Source organism: Betta splendens, chromosome 1 (genome assembly GCF_900634795.4).
Source record: "Betta splendens chromosome 1, fBetSpl5.4, whole genome shotgun sequence".
Classification (NCBI taxonomy): domain Eukaryota; kingdom Metazoa; phylum Chordata; class Actinopteri; order Anabantiformes; family Osphronemidae; genus Betta; species Betta splendens.
In genome coordinates, this window is record NC_040881.3 from 20,105,384 (window position 1) to 20,124,536 (window position 19,153).

General features: G+C 41.3%; 1 protein-coding gene and 1 long non-coding RNA gene across 2 annotated transcripts; one reads left to right on the forward strand and one right to left on the reverse strand.

The window, feature by feature from the left end:
• Positions 1 to 1,035: 1,035 nt before the first annotated feature.
• LOC129604681 (uncharacterized) lies at positions 1,036 to 3,307 on the forward strand. The gene is made up of 3 exons (XR_008695763.1): positions 1,036 to 1,879; positions 2,837 to 2,938; positions 3,174 to 3,307. It is a non-coding gene; the product is annotated as an uncharacterized LOC129604681 (long non-coding RNA).
• A 255-nt stretch (positions 3,308 to 3,562) lies between these two features.
• LOC129604646 (uncharacterized) lies at positions 3,563 to 8,411 on the reverse strand. Its single transcript, XM_055511975.1, has 2 exons — positions 4,300 to 8,411; positions 3,563 to 3,865 (listed from the first exon to the last, which is right to left on the reverse strand). The coding sequence occupies exon 1, from the start codon at positions 8,194 to 8,196 to the stop codon at positions 5,260 to 5,262; it is 2,937 nt and encodes a 978-aa protein (XP_055367950.1). The 5' UTR covers positions 8,197 to 8,411; the 3' UTR covers positions 3,563 to 3,865; positions 4,300 to 5,259.
• Positions 8,412 to 19,153: the final 10,742 nt, after the last annotated feature.

The following is a 19,153-nucleotide window of genomic DNA, read 5'->3' on the forward strand; positions in this document are numbered from 1 at the left end:
TAACTTGGAAATACTACTATACTAAATACTATAATCGTTTGCTAAGTAATACAGACAGCCAGCCCTATTAATCATTTGTTATTATCTTGTATGCCAAAATATAAAAATGTTCAGCAATTACAACTTCCGCTTCCACCGAGATTCAAACCCGGGACAAAAAACTGACACATCAAGTTTAACAATGCACAAACCATCACACGACGGAGACGTTAACGGAGACATAACCTGACTATAGGACAGTGTCATAGGGGCTAGTATGGGGGCTGATTGCCACCTATAGGTCAAAAAGACGTAACACACGCTCCACCGCGTTAAAAACCAGGCGATACCGCGCTGCAAAGGGAAACTGATTGTGGTAAAGGCTGACACTTCTAAGTGCTACAACTGTAGTCTCATTAAGTAGTCATTTTTAACCAGTCAAAACCAAAATGTGGACCTTTTAATTTGAAAGTATTTGGAAAAGGTGTGTGGACAATTGCTAAACTGTAAAACAGTCTTATTAGTTAGCAGTCATTGCACAATTCAGAGGCATATAAATTACTAAAAAAAAAAAAATAATTTAATGGGTGCTTTTATTTTCAAAGAATATGGAAGAAGCATGTGTAAGTAATTGTTAAATTGTAAAAAAGTCTCATTAACCACTCATAATAAACCAATTGAAAGCAAAAATATTGTATTTTTAGTTAAAGATCTGGATTGGTGCTTTTATGTTGAAAGGATATTAAGGAAGCCCGTAGGGGTAATTGCTAAACAGTATATTAGTCTAATAACTACTCATAAATCAGTTGAAAGCAGAAATATTGCTGTTTTTATCTAAAGATCAGGATTTTATTTTGAAAGGATGTGGAGGAGCCATGTGTGCTTAAAAGCTAAACTGTAAACTAGTCACAATTACCCCTTCAAAAGCAAATATAGTGCTATTAAAGCTAAAAATTTGGATTGGTGTTTTTACTTTGAAAGGATTCAGAAGCAGTTTGCTGACTATTAAGCTGATTATTAATAAATAATCAAACAGTGTAATGAACTCATCAATAATATGCATAAAGCTGCTACACTGGGCATCCGGAATGTGCTCTGTCAGTCAAAGCTGTAGCTGCGCTGTTGTCATAAAGACGAAAGGTGGGAAAATCATAAAATCAGTTTCATTCTGCTCTGTGAAAGCGAGGTTGCACCCCTACTAAACAGGCTTCTTACAGCAAACTCAACTTTTTGAATGTCAAGGCTTAAATGATCAACTGGTGTTAGTTTTACGTTTGAGGACTAAAAATTGTGGCAACAATACCAAAATGTTATACTTCTGTGTTTGAGGCCGATAGCAACTAAAGTGTAGGTCTGATGGCTTAACCAGACACATCATTAAAAAGAAGACAAGTGTGACTACGAACAAGTGAAGAAATTACATTGATAGTAAATATTGTAGCTTTAGTGACAAGTTAAAGACAGAAGTTCTGTCTTAAAAAAGCATGCAAGCTCACGCAATATACACTAATGGAAAAGCTAATCTAAAAAAAGTGTATGTTGGTAATTAAACTGTAAAGTAGTATCATTAGCGGCTATAAATAACAAATTAAAAATACAATTTAGTGCTATTTAAAGGGGTCATATCATGCAAAATCCACTTTTTAGACATTTTGGAGTGTTCCTATGACTCTATGGGTCACATATACACACACTGAGCACGGTAGAAATGCATTTCCTCCTTTTTTCACATTTTGAAAATGTAAATTTTCTCATCAAATGGAGACAGACCTCGTCCTGCTCTAAAACCGTTCCCCCGTTGTCGTCACACATGTAGGAAGTCCTCCCTGCAAATCCTGAATTTACGGCTCCTGTTGGAAAAAAAGGATCTATTCCTACAGTCCGTCATTCACTCACTGAAGTAAGTACATGCTTGATATTTATAATGTTTTAAAATGTTAGTTTGTCTGTTAAAAATGTAGTAACCTATGTGTGAGGCAAGTTAGTAGCTAGCTATGCTAACGGCTACAACGAGTCGACCGAGCCTTTGTCCCCTTCAAATGTGCTCTTGTGGGCTCCTGCAGCCACACACCTGTGTGGAGAAAAGCTAATGACTATCGGAATTCGAGCGGCTACAGACAGGGAGCGGTGGGTCTAGCTTTTGGCCTTTTTCTGTAATCGCATACACCTGAGGGGAACAGCTGTTAGCTCTCAGCCTTCCAGCGGCGACAGGGAGGGAGTGGTGGATCAAGCTTGCTGTAGTAAGTCTGTGCTTGATACTTGTGATGTCTTAATATGTTAGTTGGTCTTTTTAAAATATAGTAACACGCATGTGAGACAAGCTAATCGCTAGCGTTGCTAACGGCTACAGCGAGTCAACTGAGCCTTTGTCCCTTTTCAAATGTGCTACTCTGAGTTGGCGCAATCACACACCTGTGTTGGGAACAGCTAATAGCTATGGGCCTTTGATAGGCATCAGGTAGGGAGCGGTGGATCGAGCTTTTGTCCTGTTGACGTGCTGCTGCTCCTGTTGTGTGTTGCGTTAGCCGTTAGCAGGCCGTTAGGCCTTTGCACTTTAGAGCTACAGCTGGTCGATCGCTACAATAAGAAACTGCAGATGAACTATGAAATATTACCCCGTCCTGTGTCACAGCCTAAATCAACTTGTGATTTGGGGTTATGTCATTGTTCTATCAAATTCTAACATGATTAGTTGGAATGATTACTGTGTTGTGTTGCAAGCTTAGTTGCTAATTAGTCACATCTCTACAATAACTGCTGCTTATCTGGTCAGTAACCTATAGCTTGTACCATAGCCATTATATTTGTAGGACCAATACAATTTACAGTAAATGTAACAGTCTTTTCTATACTGTAGGGGGGCACATCCCAGTTACCCACATGCAAGGAGGCTGTCAAACAGAGAAATTACTGCAGACTGTTGGTACACAGACATCTGCTGCCCAGCTCAGGAGTGAAGGTATGTAAGTTTGTATGTACCAACAGTAAGATAGGCAATAGAAGATTTTATTTGGTATATACTGTTTAGATTTTATATTTGAATTGTAACAACTGTTCATATGTTGTTTTAGCACAGACAGGCCTGTCCTCTTGTTTGGTTTAATTTTTTGTCTGGTATTGTGTGCTCTTACATTAGAGAAGGTTTTGACCTACATAATAATGAACATTTCACTAATCTACAATTCTGATTGCAGTACCTTTTTGTTTTGATGAGGTGATGGTAAGGACAGCCACAGCTTCCATCTGGTAGAGGACTGCTTCCGCTCAGTCTTCCAAATAGTGATGAGAACAAGGATCACCACATCTCCCTGTTTACCCTACTTTCATGCATTTCGTCTGCAAGGCCCTGCAAAAGCTTCTGTCCTCAAACCCCCAGACTTCTTAATTAACTCAGTAACCTATACATTGCACATTGGAGTGTGAAGGTAACAGTTTGTTCTAGATTTGGAGTAGTGGTGCATTTTTTTGGTTGACAATAAAGTTGGCTTTAACTATTATGTATTTCACTGAACTCTGTTTCTGAGGGGAAAACACTTTTATTTAGAAAATCATAGTATTGAAAATACATGTTTTTCTCTTTCTAATATGGTAAGCTATAAGGTTAAAGCGGCTATAAATAAAAAGCATATAAATTATATATAAATTTAAAAAAAAATTCTTAATGAGTATTGCACTCACAAAAAACACATTTTTACCCAAATGGTAAAGGAGTTATTCCACAGGTGGTCTACATCCATCATACAATGACTGTTTTAGTGTTTTTATCCATCAGGAAACTCTGCCTTCATCTACAACCCAAGCATGAAGAGATGGCAACTCAGATTCTTCACCCCAGGAATCCTCAGCACCAGCTCACTAGCATCTGTAGACTAGATACCTGTAACAACTTCAGATACAGAGACATATTACGGTCAGATTTATCAAGAATGACAAAAAACATAATTAAAAGCAGTAAAAATACGTCAGGTCAATATATAATTTGAACCAATGCTTTTTGTTCCCAGGAAGATCATGCAGTGATTGCTCTAAAGATAAATGCACATTTTTTTAAATAAAATTATGTCAGAGCAGCAGCACAAGTAAGACAAAAACAGTGAAATGTGTAAATGTAAAATGTATTTATATTATTTCAGCTATGCTCTCAAACTTATTTATTTGTATAATGTAAGCTAAAGTAGTGTTTTCTATTAACGAGAGTTTTCTAGGTAAGTTGTGTTGTGAATATTCAAGCTGCACAGGCCATTTAGCATACGCATTAGCAACCGCTAGTCGCTTTGCAAATTACATAAATCAATTAAATTGAAGTAAATGCGACATTACCAATGAGACACATCTTGCATCAGCCGAAATGTGGCGACTTTAACAGCCTCCTCTTCAGCTTCAGGGTCAGATTCGGTATCGTAGACGTATGGTTCTACTACGCTACCGGATCAGCTGGCTGGCTATTGTCGTGCAGGCCTGTAGTGGGTCTTCTTCTTCTGTGGAGGATGCGTTGGATTGCATTCTCAATGTCGCACTACTGCCACCTATAGTATCCTAACCGTGCGGTGGCTCGTATCCATGAAGCCAATTAAAAAAAAAAAAAAAAAAAAAAGGTATGCGCTTCCGCACAGAGGTGTGGTGAGCAGCTTCGCTTGCGACATGCCTAGAAAACACAGCCTTTGCTGTTGGAGTAAGAACCACATATTGACAGGGGCAGTGTGGACGATCTAAAGGGTTTTATGGGATGAAAATTTACAGAGACCTTACTGAGACATTAAAGTCTAATATTTTTTAGAATGAAAAGTATGATCAGTCTCCTTTAACAATAAGAATAAGAAAAGCTTTAATAGGCCGAGAAACTGCGTCACACAACAGCATTATACAGAGAAGGAAAATAAAATACAGCAACAAGAATTAAGACAGTACAATGCAGTACAACAATATGCAGGTGGGTAGAGTGAGTATGGAGTAATGGTAAGGGTATTGCATATTAAGAAATAAGAAATAAGAAATAAGAAAACCTTTAATAGTCCCGCAGTGGGGAAATTACCTCTCACAACAGCAGTACAGATGAGCAAGAATACAGGTACAGAACAGTTTGTGTTGGCACAGTACAAAGCAGTACAGTACAGTTAGAGTGAGTATGAGGTCATTGCAGGGTTATTGCACAGTAATGGGTATAAGATTTGTACCGGTAACAATATACATGATTGTTCACAGATTTACACAAATATTGTGCAGAGCAGGTTGCTATATAAACCACTGATGCAGTGGGTGAGTGACTGTGGTGGGATGTGGTCAACAGTTCTGATTGTACAGTCTGACAGCAGCAGGTAGGAAGGATCTACGATATCTCTCCTTCACACAGCGAGGGTGGATCAGTCTGCTACTGAAGCTGCTCTCCAGAGCAGACAGTGAGTCCTCCAGTGGGTGAGAGACCTGGTCCATGATGGATGTCAGTTTAGCCAGGACCCTTCTCTCACCTACCTCCTGCACCGTGTCCAGAGTGCAGCCCAGGACAGAGCTGGACTTTCTGATGATCCTGTCCAGTCTCTTCCTGTCCCTCGCTGTGATGCTGCTGCCCCAGCAGACCACACCGTACAGGATGGCTGATGCCACCACAGAGTCATAGAAGGTCTTCAGGAGTGGCCCCTTCACTCCAAAAGACCGCAGTCTCCTCAGCAGGTAGAGTCTGCTCTGACCCTTCCTGTACAGTGCATCCGTGTTATGAGTCCAGTCCAGTTTATTGTTCAGATGCACTCCCAGGTACTTGTAAGAGTCCACTCTCTCAATGTCCCTTCCCTGGATGTGCATCGGTGGGATGAGAGCAGGCTGCTGTCTGCGGAAATCCACCACCATCTCCTTCGTTTTCCCTACATTGATCAGGAGGTGGTTCCGCTGGCACCAGTCCACAAAGTTCTGAGTGAGTCCTCTGTACTCTGCATCGTCATCATCGGTGATCAGTCCGACGATCGCAGAGTCATCAGAGAACTTCTGCAGAACACAGCTGTCCGTGTTGTGTCTGAAGTCTGACGTGTAGAGGGTGAAAAGGAAGGGGGCCAGTACAGTCCCCTGTGGGGCCCCCACACTGCAGGTCAGAGTGTCAGACACACAGTCCCTGGCTCTCACAAACTGAGGCCTGTTTGTGAGATAGTCCATAATCCACTCCGTCAGATGAAGGTCCACACCAGCCTCCTCCAGTTTGTGTTTCAGAAGCATCGGCTGGATGGTGTTGAAGGCCCTGGAGAAGTCAAAGAACATGATCCTCACAGTGCTGCCGGGCTTCTCTAGGTGGGAAAGGGCTCGATGTAGGAGGAAGATGACAGCGTCGTCTACTCCTATGCCGTGTCGGTAGGCGAACTGCAGCGGGTCCAGGTAGGTTCCCACTGCAGAGCGGAGGTTACCCAGGACCAGTCTCTCCAGTGTCTTCATCAGGTGTGATGTCAGAGCCACTGGTCTGAAGCTGCTGGGGTCTTTGGCGTGCGGTGTCTTGGGCACTGGTACCACGCAGGAGGTCTTCCAGAGCTGTGGTACCACCCTCAGCTTGAGGCTCAGGTTGAAGACATGCTCCATAACTCCACACAGTTCGCCTGCACAGGACTTAAGGAGTCTGGAGCTGATGCCGTCTGGTCCAGCTGCTTTCCTGGCCTTGATCTTCCTGAGCTCACTTCTCACCTGGGTGCTGGAGAAGGATAGGGGTGGAGGGAGTGTCTTAGTGTGGTGTGAAGTGAGGGGGTGTGGTTGGGATGAGTCACCAGTCGTCAGGGCTGAGGGTAGAGGGCTTTGTGTAAAGGTGTGAAGGGCTGTGGGGGCTGGTAATCCAGTGGTATGAGGTGACAAGAGGTTCGGAGGCAGCTGCTGGGAGGTGTGAGTGGGTGCTTGGTCAAACCTATTAAAGTGTGAGTTCAGCTCGTTGACCCAGCTCAGGTCCCCCTCAGCCTGTGGGTGTGGAGCTTTGAAGCCTGAGATGGTTTTCAGGCTCCTCCACACCTCACTGACATTGTTCTGCTGCAGCTGCTCCTCCATCTTCCTCCTGTAGCTGGACTTCCCCTCACGGATTTTCCTCCTCAGCTCCTTCTGCGCCCTCCTCAGCTCCTCCCTGTCCCCTGATTTAAATGCTCTCTTCTTCTCCTTTAGCAGAGCTTTAATATCAGGGGTGACCCATGGTTTGCTGTTGGTGAAACACAGAACCCGCCTGGTGGGAACAGTGTTTTCACAGCAGAAGTTTATGTAGTCCGTTACACAGTCTGTTATTGCGTTAATGTCCTCCCCATGTGGGTCGCAGAGCTCCGTCCACACAGTGGTGTTAAAACAGTCCCTGAGAGCCTCCTCGCTCTCAGCTGTCCACCTCTTCACTGTGCGGGGCACCACCGGCTGCCTGTGTACAACAGGTTTATACACAGGCAGGAGATGCAGGATGTTGTGGTCAGCTCTGCCCAGCGGTGGGAGGGAGGATGCAGCGTAGGCCTCTTTGGTGTTGGCATAGAATAAGTCCAGTGTTTTATTGTCTCTGGTGGGGCAGGTCACATACTGGGTGTATGTAGGCAGAGCAGCTGAAGGAGGTGCATGGTTAAAGTCCCCAGAGATCAGGAAGAGGGCCTGTGGGTGCTGTGTTTGCAGCCTGCTGGTGACTGAGAGCAGGGTCTCAGAAGCTGTGTCAGCGTTAGCGGAGGGTGGGACGTACACAGCAATTATTATAACGTGTGTGAACTCCCTTGGCAGGTAGAATGGCCTCATGCCCACCGCCAACAGCTCAATGTCTCTGTTACACAGCTTCATTTTGACAGTGCAATGTCGTGGCATACACCACCTGATGTTCACAAACACAGCCAGACCCCCTCCCTTCCTCTTACCGCTGTTCTCCGTTCTGTCCGCACGTAGCAGATGAAACTTGTCCAGTGCGACAGTTGAGTCCGAGATGAGTGACGTCAGCCAGGTCTCCGTGAACAGCAGGACGCTGCTCGTTCTGTACTCCCGCTGGTACCGTGTGAGCGCCGCGAGCTCGTCGATCTTGTTGGCGAGAGATCTCACGTTCCCCATGATAACGGAGGGGACAGCGGGCCTGAAGCGTCTCGTTTTCTCCCGTCGTAGTTTTCCAGCGCGGCGCCCACGTCGGGACTTCACCAGCACCTCAGCGGTGATCTCGTGTCTGTCTCTGGGCAGAACTACGGCGCTGCGCAGCGCGATCAGCTGCTCCGCGGTGTAAACAATGCGCGCTCTGACCCCGACGCACATCGTAGCTTTAAAAACAGCGTTTGTACTGCGCCAAACTTAGAAAAACTATAAAAAAGCTGTGTACAGGTTGTGTACACTAATGTTACTAACAACACACTAGAAAGGTAAACTTAAATAAGTGAAGAAAGTAATAAATAGAAGTAAGAGGACAGGAGCTGTTGTGACCAGCAGCCAGCTCGACCGGCGCCGGAGAAAGAATTATATAAGTATAGTATAAGAAAATTATATAAGTATACAAATATTGTATGCACAAATATTGCACAGGGTGTTATGGAAAAATGTTTCTTCCTTATTCTATGCAGTTATTATATGATTTATGACTTATGTTCTGCAATTAATATCTTATGTTTTGTCTTACTGTATGTATTTGACATTTCATCTAGATTGTTCAATGGTTGTCTCTGCCTGATAGACTCTCAACTGTAGCTCCCAAACCCAAGGCTGGGGAGTTGTGTCTCTCTGTCTGTTGAGACAGGGAGGAGATGGTGCATGTAATTTTATTGGGCTACACAGACATTCCACCCTAGTCGGACAGAGAGGTTAAAAGGCAGAAGCAACTTGAGGATCGTGGGCTCTTTGCATTACACCTTCGTGGTGTATGCACTGATCTCCCCAGCTGGTTTTTGGTTTGCTGATGTGCACGATCAACATCCATGTTTTTGATTTGCTTTCCCCATTATTTTTATTTTTCTTCATTTTTATAATAAATCTCACAAAAGACAACTCTCTCTCTTTATGGGAAAATTCCACCACAAGGGGAAATTTTCTACATAACCACTGATGCAGTGGGGTGAGCTTATGGACTGGGAGGTAGTTAACAGTTCTAAATATACAGTCTGATAGCAGCAGGGTGAATCAGTCTGTCAATGAAGCTGCTGATTAGACAGTGAGTCCTGTAGTGGGTGAGAGTCCTGGTCCAGGATGGATGTGAGTTTAGCCAGGACCCTTCTCTCATCCACCTCCTCGACCGTGTCTAGAGCGCAGCCCAGGACAGAGCTGGACTTTTTGATGACCCTGACCCTGGCAGCTGCTGCTGCTCCATCCGACCACACCGTACAGGATGGCTGGTGCCACCACAGAGTGATACTGTAGAAGGTCTTCAGGAGTGGCCCCCTTCACTCCAAAAGACAAGACCACCGCGTCCTCGGGAGGTAGAGTCGGCTCTGACCCTTCCTGTACAGTGTTGTTGTCTTGAATTAGCTTTTTGCTCATTTCCAGGCTCTGAATGTATGTGTATGCAGTAGGTTGTCTGTGTTTCTCTGCAAACACCTGAATAATTGAATGTGCTCCAGTTCTTTAACATGCAATGCAATCATTATCTCAATGCTCCAACACAGACAATGCTGGCACTCGATAAAAAAACATTCTAAAACATTTAGCCACCATATAATACCAGGTTACAGCAATAGTACTATGTTGCCATCCTGTGGAGTACAGAGGAGAAAAAACACACTATAATGCAACTGGTCATACTGAACCAGTACTTACATCATATTAGACACCGCATCCTAGGTCCTCACTGCTTCATAGGGAAGATTAAATTGATAAAGTAAAATATTTTTAGCAGCCAAAAGCTGCATCTAATGAAGCATATCAAACTCTTTGACCTGTGACCTTGTATTAGCAGACATCATGAAGATGATTCATATCACCTTACATTTATGGAGCATTACCACTAAAATGAATGAAACACTGTAGCATAACTAAGTCTTCATTGTTTACAGGCAGCAGCAACAACAATACTGTATATGAATGTTTAAGCTACCAAAAAGTAGCTTCAGCGGTTATATGGGAAACTTGTGTCAGCATAAGTTGAATGACATGAGAGTACAGATTCCTTACAGGACATACAAACCTTTTTCCTCAATGGAGTCACAATAGAAAACCATGTCAGTCAATTTATATTTTTACTGCTTAAAACAGGCTAATAAAACAATGTAAAGATCTAATCCTCATCTGACAAGTGTAAAAGCAAGGTATGACGGACATGGTCGATGTTATTAGAGTTTAGGGCTTTAGGGGTCTTGGGCTACGCTAGAGTAGGATATACAGGGTGGCATAATAACGGGAACTTTGAACTGTATACTATACATTAAAAGTTCCCATTTTTCTGTGTCATTCAGTACTTCTCCATATCTAAATTACATCCTCTCACAGCACTGAACTACACTTTCGACCAAAAAGCACTTGAAAGGTCTGACCATAGCAGTGATAAGATAATCAGTAACAAGCCTACTGTAGCCTGTAGGTATACAGGTACACTGTCACCCTAACATTAACTTAACATCTTCTTCATCAAGTGAAGCATTGCTATGGTTCCTACTGTGGCTGTCAGTTGAAAGATAATTAAGCAGGTGTTGTCTTATAATCTCTAAAAGTTCAAAAGTTAGTGAATTAAGAGCATTCACCCACTATTCACAGTGGTTTAATTACGGGCTTTCCCTGGTTATGTGCCAAAGAGCCCTTGGACAAGACATTGAACACCAACTAGGAGTACTCAGTGTGTGCGTAGCAGCTCTGCTGTGCTTTGTGCACCAAAAAGTTAGGTAAGCATTGAGCATTTAGTCTGTCATGGGGCCCGATGTCCGACATGAGGGACAACCCACCACACAGAACAAATCCTAAAACAAAAACTACAGAAAACATTAACACCTTCTGACATGCCCCCATACCAAATAGGATCTCTAGGTCATCTGAATGCGACACTTCATGTTCCATAAGAAATAATTAGTGTTTTCAGTCTAAAATGTGTGTATGGGCTGCTGTACATTGCATATAAATCATTAAAGCAGTCCTGTTGGATTCAGTGCCTCTAAGTATCACGTCACAAGTCCAACACATACGCACACAAAACAGTAACTAATGCCAGTGCATTTATCAGTATGGCCTTTATGATTTATGCCAATGTAGCCTAAAGCTCTTCTGCATTAAAAAAGTTGAGAACTTCTTCAGATTTAACACAAGTCAAACAGGCTTGATAGGACTCCTTCAGCTTCACATGCTTTGGAGTTTTTTATTGCCCTTAAAGGTCATTTTATGTTTTTTTTAATGCTAAAGAATATTGGGCAGACACCTCAGTACAATATCTATCTGTCCATCCATACGTCCATACATTCATACATACATAAATGTTCTTGTCAAAACCAGAATAGATCAACTCCAATGGCCTGTGACTGTGACGTAATTGAGGTCAGCGCTTACAGCATCCTTCTTGTTCTGGTAATGACAGCATAAGATTAACTCCACTGGAATGTGCCTGCCTGTAACTGCTGCAGTTTATAGATGTGGGTCAGGAACGGTCCAGTAAAGATTCAGTGTTTGTTAGTGTGGTTGGTGATCAGCCTTAACATATGAATGCAACTGTCTTAAAGTGGATGTGTGATGAAATGTACAGTTGTATGAAGGCTTGATACTGGCATTAACAATTCATTAAAAAAATTGAAGAGAATAAAGATATTTATTTAACAACGCAGTTTCATGTAAGTAATGTTTACAGTAGGTTTTGTCACGTAACAAGTACAGCAAGAAAAAGTAAAAGTATTAGTAGGTACTTCTGTCTTGTTCTTGAACTGACATCTAACCTGCAAATACTGCTTCACATTCGTAAAAGTAATAGTCTGTCGCTCTGTCACATATTTCTCACAATATAATAATCTTTGCAATGACCACATTTCTTGAAATTTAAACAAATTCAGGTTCTCCCTCAGTCTCCCTCATATTTTAAATACTGTATGTCAATTAACATACAATATAAAAAAGTAACAGTAAAATGCATTTCAGTTGTCAAAGATGAAGTGATTAAGTGTGAGCTACTGTACTGTCTGTGAAATTATTCAGAATTTCAACATTACTTTCTACAGTGTTTGTAAAAATGTACATTGTCTATTCTGTTTTATTTTGCAGAGAAAACAGCCAATGAATTTTAGTAATTGTGCTCAGGTAAAAACAGTGAGAAGTGTGTATTGTGTCATTTATGTGACAAAGCTTAAGACAGAAAAGTATTACTATCTTAGCTAATACTTTTATTTAATAACAGCCTCAATGTATTCTAAAAATATGCATCAGTACAATTTGATGTTTATGATAGGCAGTTGGTAATGTATGTTGTTTCCCTTGGGACATAAATACAAAAATACAACGGGTGGTATGTGTGAAAAGACTGGGAAAAAAAACAATATATATAAATAAATATTTATATTTAAATATATAAAGGCGTTAAAGGTATGAAAAACAAGTAGAAACAATGCAGTTGAGTTGTCGGATGAAGTGTTCTTCACATTATTAATACCCTTTCTTATAATACCTTTCTCTCTTTTACTTCACAATCTATCTGGATAAGATCTGCACTTGATGCCTGTGTTGAAGAGGCCTTTTCTGCTTACAGAAAAGCGAGAATATGAAGGTGGGGGTGTTTTAAAAAGAAAAAAAAAATCTAGGTCAACGTTTTTACTACGATTTCTCTTTTTTCCCTTCATTGTTGCTGAGCAGCTTTATACTCCCTGCTGTGACACACAATTCAGTGATTTCTATTGGCTGAGAGGTGTAAGTATCCCCCAGGTGTAGGACTGTGGGTATTGGGTGGTGTGGGTGAACAAGATGTGATTGGAGGGGAAACAGGAAGAGGATGGGGGTGTGGTTACAGAGACGAGTGAAGCAGGGGTGACACTATATTCCTATGGACTTACTATGGCACCCTAGTGGGAGCGTTGGGGGAGTAGGTATGTGTATCTGCGTAACAGTGGAATAGAATGGCAAAGTAGCTTGAATTGTGCTGATAGGAGAGACAAAATGATTGAATGAGAACAGAAATAAGAACGAGAGATGGCAGGTGATTGAAGGAAGAAATTAGAGTGAGTGAGCTAATCCCATCTTTGCTACAGTATTAGTGCATGTGTATGTGCATGCGTGCAAAATTATAAGAAGCAGAGAACATGGCTTCTTCTTTGGTCTCATAAAAACTGGAGCTCAGTAGTGTGATCCATAATGAAAACTGGCAATTCTCACTCAGCTGGAGCGAACAAAGTAAATTTCCAGCATTAGATCAAAATATGTATAAAAAAAATCAACAAAATTAATTCTGAAACTTTCATTTATTTTAAAGCAATAGAGGCACGTCCACTGCCAACCCCTTTGATGCATGTGTAGCACAAGCCATCAGAGTTGACCCTAACATCAAGTAATTGTTCAGATGTATGTACTTACAAACAGCACAAACAGCATCTAAACGCGCCAACATGGCTGTGAAGGATGTCAGACCTTCCAAGACAAATCCATGACATGCTCAGGTTAAGGTATTGTACTTATATACTATAAATATTTCTGACATGTGACTCTGACGCTAACATTACTTATGGTTCCCCAACAGGATAACCAAGAACGAGACAGAAACTATAAATAGCAAAGCCAGCATCTCTTTCCTAATACAGGCAAATTAATAAATGTGTTTTCATTCATCCATTCAGATTTATTAGGCTAGAGATGTAATAAATATTTGTAGCATTTCTAGGGCAATTGTCTTTGACTTTTGCTGCAATTTGTTTTTCTTTTAAATAACATCTATCTTATACAATTTGACAACAGTTATTAATAATGGACAATATTTGTTAGTGTTTAGAGTAGTTGTTTTGTGCAATGCATTATTTTTTTCCATCACTGCAGACTCATTCTGCAAAGGAAATATCCTTTTTTAATTTGTAGCTGCACAGATGATGTTGCTACTTCAAGGTGTCATTGTCTTACTAAAGCAAACCTTCACATGTGGCTTGAAAGAGCTGGGAGTTTGCCACCAATCCTGGCGTTTACAGATGACTCTTCTACTAACTGGACCTATGATTTTTTTGCTGTGATCTTAATATTTTGGCTGTATTGGCTGTAAGAGCCAATATACATTTTTACCAAAATATCATAATATTCATTATAATATTTGGTTACTTATGTTTTTCCTATAAAATCTAAAATAGAATCTATAGTCATATAGTTTGGGTTTTTTTGTTGTTGTTTTTTTTTTCAGAACAATACAATGTATATAAATTTTATATACATTTATATACAATGTATATAAATTTTTATATACAATGTATATAAAAATTTATATACATTGTATTTGAATAGTTAAATAATACAGTGTCCTTTTGTAGTAACGCCATTAGTTTATCAGTATACAATTAATATTATAATCAAAGGTATGTAGGTGTCAAAAAAAACAAATGTAAAAATAAGCAAACATCCAACAAGTGTCAGGATGACAAAAAACGGATATTTAGTTATAAACCTAATTAAATATGTTTATCTCCATTTATTTTTAAATGCTCCAATTGCTGTAATATATTCGTCATTCGTCATCCATCATCTTCCTCCTACATCGAGCTCTTTCTAACCTAGAGAAGCCCGGCAGCACTGTGAGGATCATGTTCTTTGACTTCTCCAGTGCCTTCAACACCATCCAGCCGGTGATTCCAAAACACAAACTGGGGGAGGCTGGTGTGGACCTTCATCTGACGGAGTGGATTATGGACTATCTCACAAACAGGCCTCAGTTTGTGAGAGCCAGGGACTGTGTGTCTGACACTCTGACCTGCAGTGTGGGGGCCCCCCAGTACACGCCTCACTCAGAACTTTGTGGACTGGTGCCAGCGGAATCACCTCCTGATCAATGCAGGGAAAACGAAGAAGATGGTGGTGGATTTCCGCAGACAACAATCTCCTGTCATCCCATCAATGCACATCCAGGGAAGGGACATTGAGGGAGTGGACTCTTACAAGTACCTGGGTGTGCATCTGAACAATAAACTGGACTGGACTTGTATGTACAGGAAGGGTCAGAGCATACTGTACCTGCTGAGGAGACTGTGGTATTTTGGAGTGAGTAGGCCACTCCTGAAGACCTTCTATGACTCTGTGGTGGCATCAGCCATCCTGTACTGTACAGTGTGGTCTGCGGACAGGAAGAGACTGGAGAGGATCATCAAGAAGTCCAGCTCTGTCCTGGGCTGCACTCTGGACACGGTGCAGGAGGTGGGTGAGAGAAGGGCCCTGGCTAAACTGACATCCATCATGGACCAGGACTCTCACCCACTGGAAGACTCACTGTCTGCTCTAGAGAGCAGCTTCAGTAGCAGACTGATCCACCCTCGCTGTGTGAAGGAGAGATATCGTAGATCCTTCCTACCTGCTGCTGTCAGACTGTATAATCAGAACTGTTGACCACGTCCCACTACAGTCATTCACCTACTGCATCAGTGGTTTATATAGCAACCTGCTCTGCACAATATTTGTGTAAATCTGTGAACGATCATGTATATTGTTACCTGTACAAATCTTATACCCATTACTGTGCAATAACCCTGCAATGACCTCAGACTCACTCGAACTGTACTGTACTGCTTTGTACTGTGCCAACACAAACTGTTCTGTAGCTGTACTCTCGCTTATCTGTACTGCTGTTGTGAGAAGCAATTTCCCCACTGCGGGACTATTAAAGGTTTTCTTATTCTTCTTATTCTTATTCGAACAGGGTAAACTCACTCTTGTTTCAGACTCTGGACATCTCAACTTTGTGTAATAAGACTGATGTAAATCTGAGTGTGAAATTGTGCCTAATGAAGCGTTTGTTGCATTGATGGGTTTCATTTCGTCTTTGCATTGTAACACAAGTTCCAAAAGCAATTCATACTGGTTTGAGACACAGAGAAGCCACCAGGTTCAGAACAACAATCCTCTTATTTTCACAAGGTAGCAGCCTCCTCTCAGTCAAACACCAATAAGGTAAGTCAGTGGAATAAGTGTTTACAAGTATGTAATTAATGTCAACATTATGGGTGTTAAGTATTTATCTGATTTGATTAACAGCCCTCACTTATAAATAGAGAAATAGAGGTCACAGATGAATTGAGCAGGCAGCACAAGCATCAGTTGGAGGGTCCTCTGACACGCATGCTGCCACCATTCTAATCCTGTTAACGTTGTGGCTCGCTGGTTGACACCACGTTCTAAAGCTATGTGAAAAGTCATCTGACTAAGCTTGCGCACTGGCCTGTACAAAGGATGTCACATGGGATAGAATGTATGATAAGATTATGAGATAAGATGAAATTAATAAACTTAAAACATGTGCAATCTATCCATCCCTAGTGCGGGGTCACGGGGGTGCTGGAGCCTATCCCAGCTGGCTACGGGCGAGAGGCAGGGTACACCCTGGACAGGTCGCCAGTCCATCGCAGGGCAACACATAGACAGACAACCATTAGACAGACAACCATTCACTCACACACTCACACCTACGGGCAATGGAGAGAAGCCAATCAACCTAATGCACGTCTTTGGACTGTGGGAGGAAGCCGGAGAACCCGGAGAGAACCCACGCAAACACGGGGAGAACGTGCAAACTCCACACAGAAAGGCACCAGGGCCACCTCCGGGAATCGAACCCAGAACCTTCTTGCTGTGAGGCGACAGTGCTACCCACCGCACCACCGTGCCGCCCCATGTGCAATCTACAGCTCTGATTTTATTGTCCTACATTCTAATCTTTAGGGCTCCAAAAAATGCATCATATACATTCTTACCTATAACATTACCTAACATTTATGCTAACAAACAACCAAAGAAAAGGCAACACAATGAGGATACTGATCAGTACTTTGCACAGAAGAAAACAGAGCTGAGTGCAAAGAAGAAGATTTGGTCATTAAGGAAGGAAAGTAGATGTAGTAAGAATACTTTCTTGCACTTCCAGATTGTGCTGTGTTCTTGTTCTGAACCTTTTAAACAGAACATCTCATTTAAACAGAACATCTCATAATTAACTTCCACAAGGAGCTAACTGAGTAACTGTTTAAGACAGAGCTTTAAATAACATTTGACACAGGTTTTGTTTTACACAGATATATTTTTTTACTTTTGTTGGATAAGCTTAATGTGTAAACTAGTGCTGGGCAGCGATTTGAATCCTTAATCGCGTTAACAGCATGAGTTTTTTGCGATTAATCGTGATTACCACAATAACATGGGAAGGATTCACGTAAGACACTTCATTCTATTTGGTTCCAGTTCAGTGAGCGCTGCAGTAGTCTTAGACCCCGCCTCCAAAGGCTCTGATTGGTTGAGAAGCTATCTCAGGCCAGTACTGATTAACACCCCACTCCTCCTGTAACCCTTTGCTTGTCTGTGTGGGTATTTAGAGCCAGTGAGCAACGGACTTTCCTAATATTAATAATGAATATAAACTGTGTTAATGCGCATAGTCAGCGTTAATGTAAAACTTAACTTGCATTAACATGCAATTAATGCGTTAACGTGCCCAGAACTAATATAAACAAAAAACTGGATTTATTTCTAAGAGCATTAAAATATGGAGGCTATTTAATTGTCCTGTCTTTCTGCTGTTGTTCTATTACGACATAAGTGATACAAGCATGCAAGTATATCCACAAGTGAGTAGCAACCAATTTCTTAGACACTGACACTGGACGGGATTGGTGTCATGTTTCTGTATGATACTTCCCCATTCACTTATGCCAGAACTAAATCACTGCGATAGAAACACCCTTAGAAATAGTGATCTCTAATTCCTTGACTCCCTTTCACTTGAATCATGTCATTCACTTTATAAAAAAGTATTTACTGTATAAATAAAATGTCACTAACTTGTCCTCAATACATCATAGTACAAAGTACACTACAAAGTACATAAACCAACCTGCATTAGTTTCTCTTTTTAATGAACTTCTTTAACCTTTTCAGTTTGGTTCCAGTTTCTTTAATTACAGTACTTGTTACAATCTTAGTTGTTTTCTGATTCCACTAGTCTTGAGCCTGATTTACTTCAGTAGAACATTGGAACTTACAGTAAGCCTCGAAAATCTGTCCAAGCACAAATTCATACTTTTCTTACAAAGTAAGATGAGTAGAAAATCCAGGTCAGACTGATCATGGGTTCTAAACCCATAACATTCAGTCTTAATTGCAGCTACGCTGTACAAAAGGTTTTGGACAGTCTTGTAACTGTCACAAATTGAGCGTCATGTCCAGTATTCATTTTCATTTCTGGTGTTTTTTTGGTACTTCCTGTTTTGTTTCCTGTCTGCCTTGGTTCTTTTCAGTTTTACTATTCTGTGATTCCATAACCAATCTTCAATTAGTTATTAGTTTTGTATTTAAGCCTCAGTTCCTGCCTTGTTCTTTGCCAGATTGTTTGTTGATCCGTTGATCAGCCTTCCTGCATTCACTCTAATAAGTCTATGGTTTTTGACTCATGCCTTTTTTTTGTTTGTGCTTCTGCCTTGCTTTTGTGTACTTTTGGAGTTTTGGATTTACCACTCTCTGTCTGACCACCCTGTAGTCTGCTGTTTTGGTACAGTCATCATTAAAACCTCTTTTACTCAAGTCCTGTCTCTGAGCTGTGCGTTTGAGACCTGTTATAGGAAAAGCGTTTTCTTTCTTATTCTATGCAGTTATTATATGTTTTATGACGTATGTTCTGCAATTAATATCTTATGTTTTGTCTTACTTCAGTTTCGTGTATTTGACATTTCACCGCCTGATAGACTCTGGAGTCTCCCAAACCCAAGGCCGGGGAGTTGTGTCTCTCTGTCTGTTGAGACTTAGCGCTCCTTCCTCTCTGATAGTTGGACCTCAGCGATGCAGGTGTGAGAATGTAAACATCTCCACAAACATCCATGTTTTTGATTTGCTTTCCCCATTATTTTTATTATTATTATTATTTTCCTTCATTTTCATAATAAATCTTACAAAAGACAACTCTCTCATCTGCCTCTTTATGGGAAATTTCCACCACAAGTCCTCATCTTGAAGCCCTGCCATTCTGTGACAGGAACCCACCATGCTGTTGTTAATGATTGTTAAAACAACACTTCCCCGTGACACTATTAAGCGGATGGGTTTTATTTAAAGAAAAAAACACAATAATCTAAAAGTCCTATTAAAGAATTTTCTCCTG

Excerpts from the sequence above, each read along its gene's own strand:
- LOC129604646 (XM_055511975.1), bottom strand. The coding sequence starts at position 8,196 with ATGTGCGTCGGGGTCAGAGCGCGCATTGTTTACACCGCGGAGCAGCTG.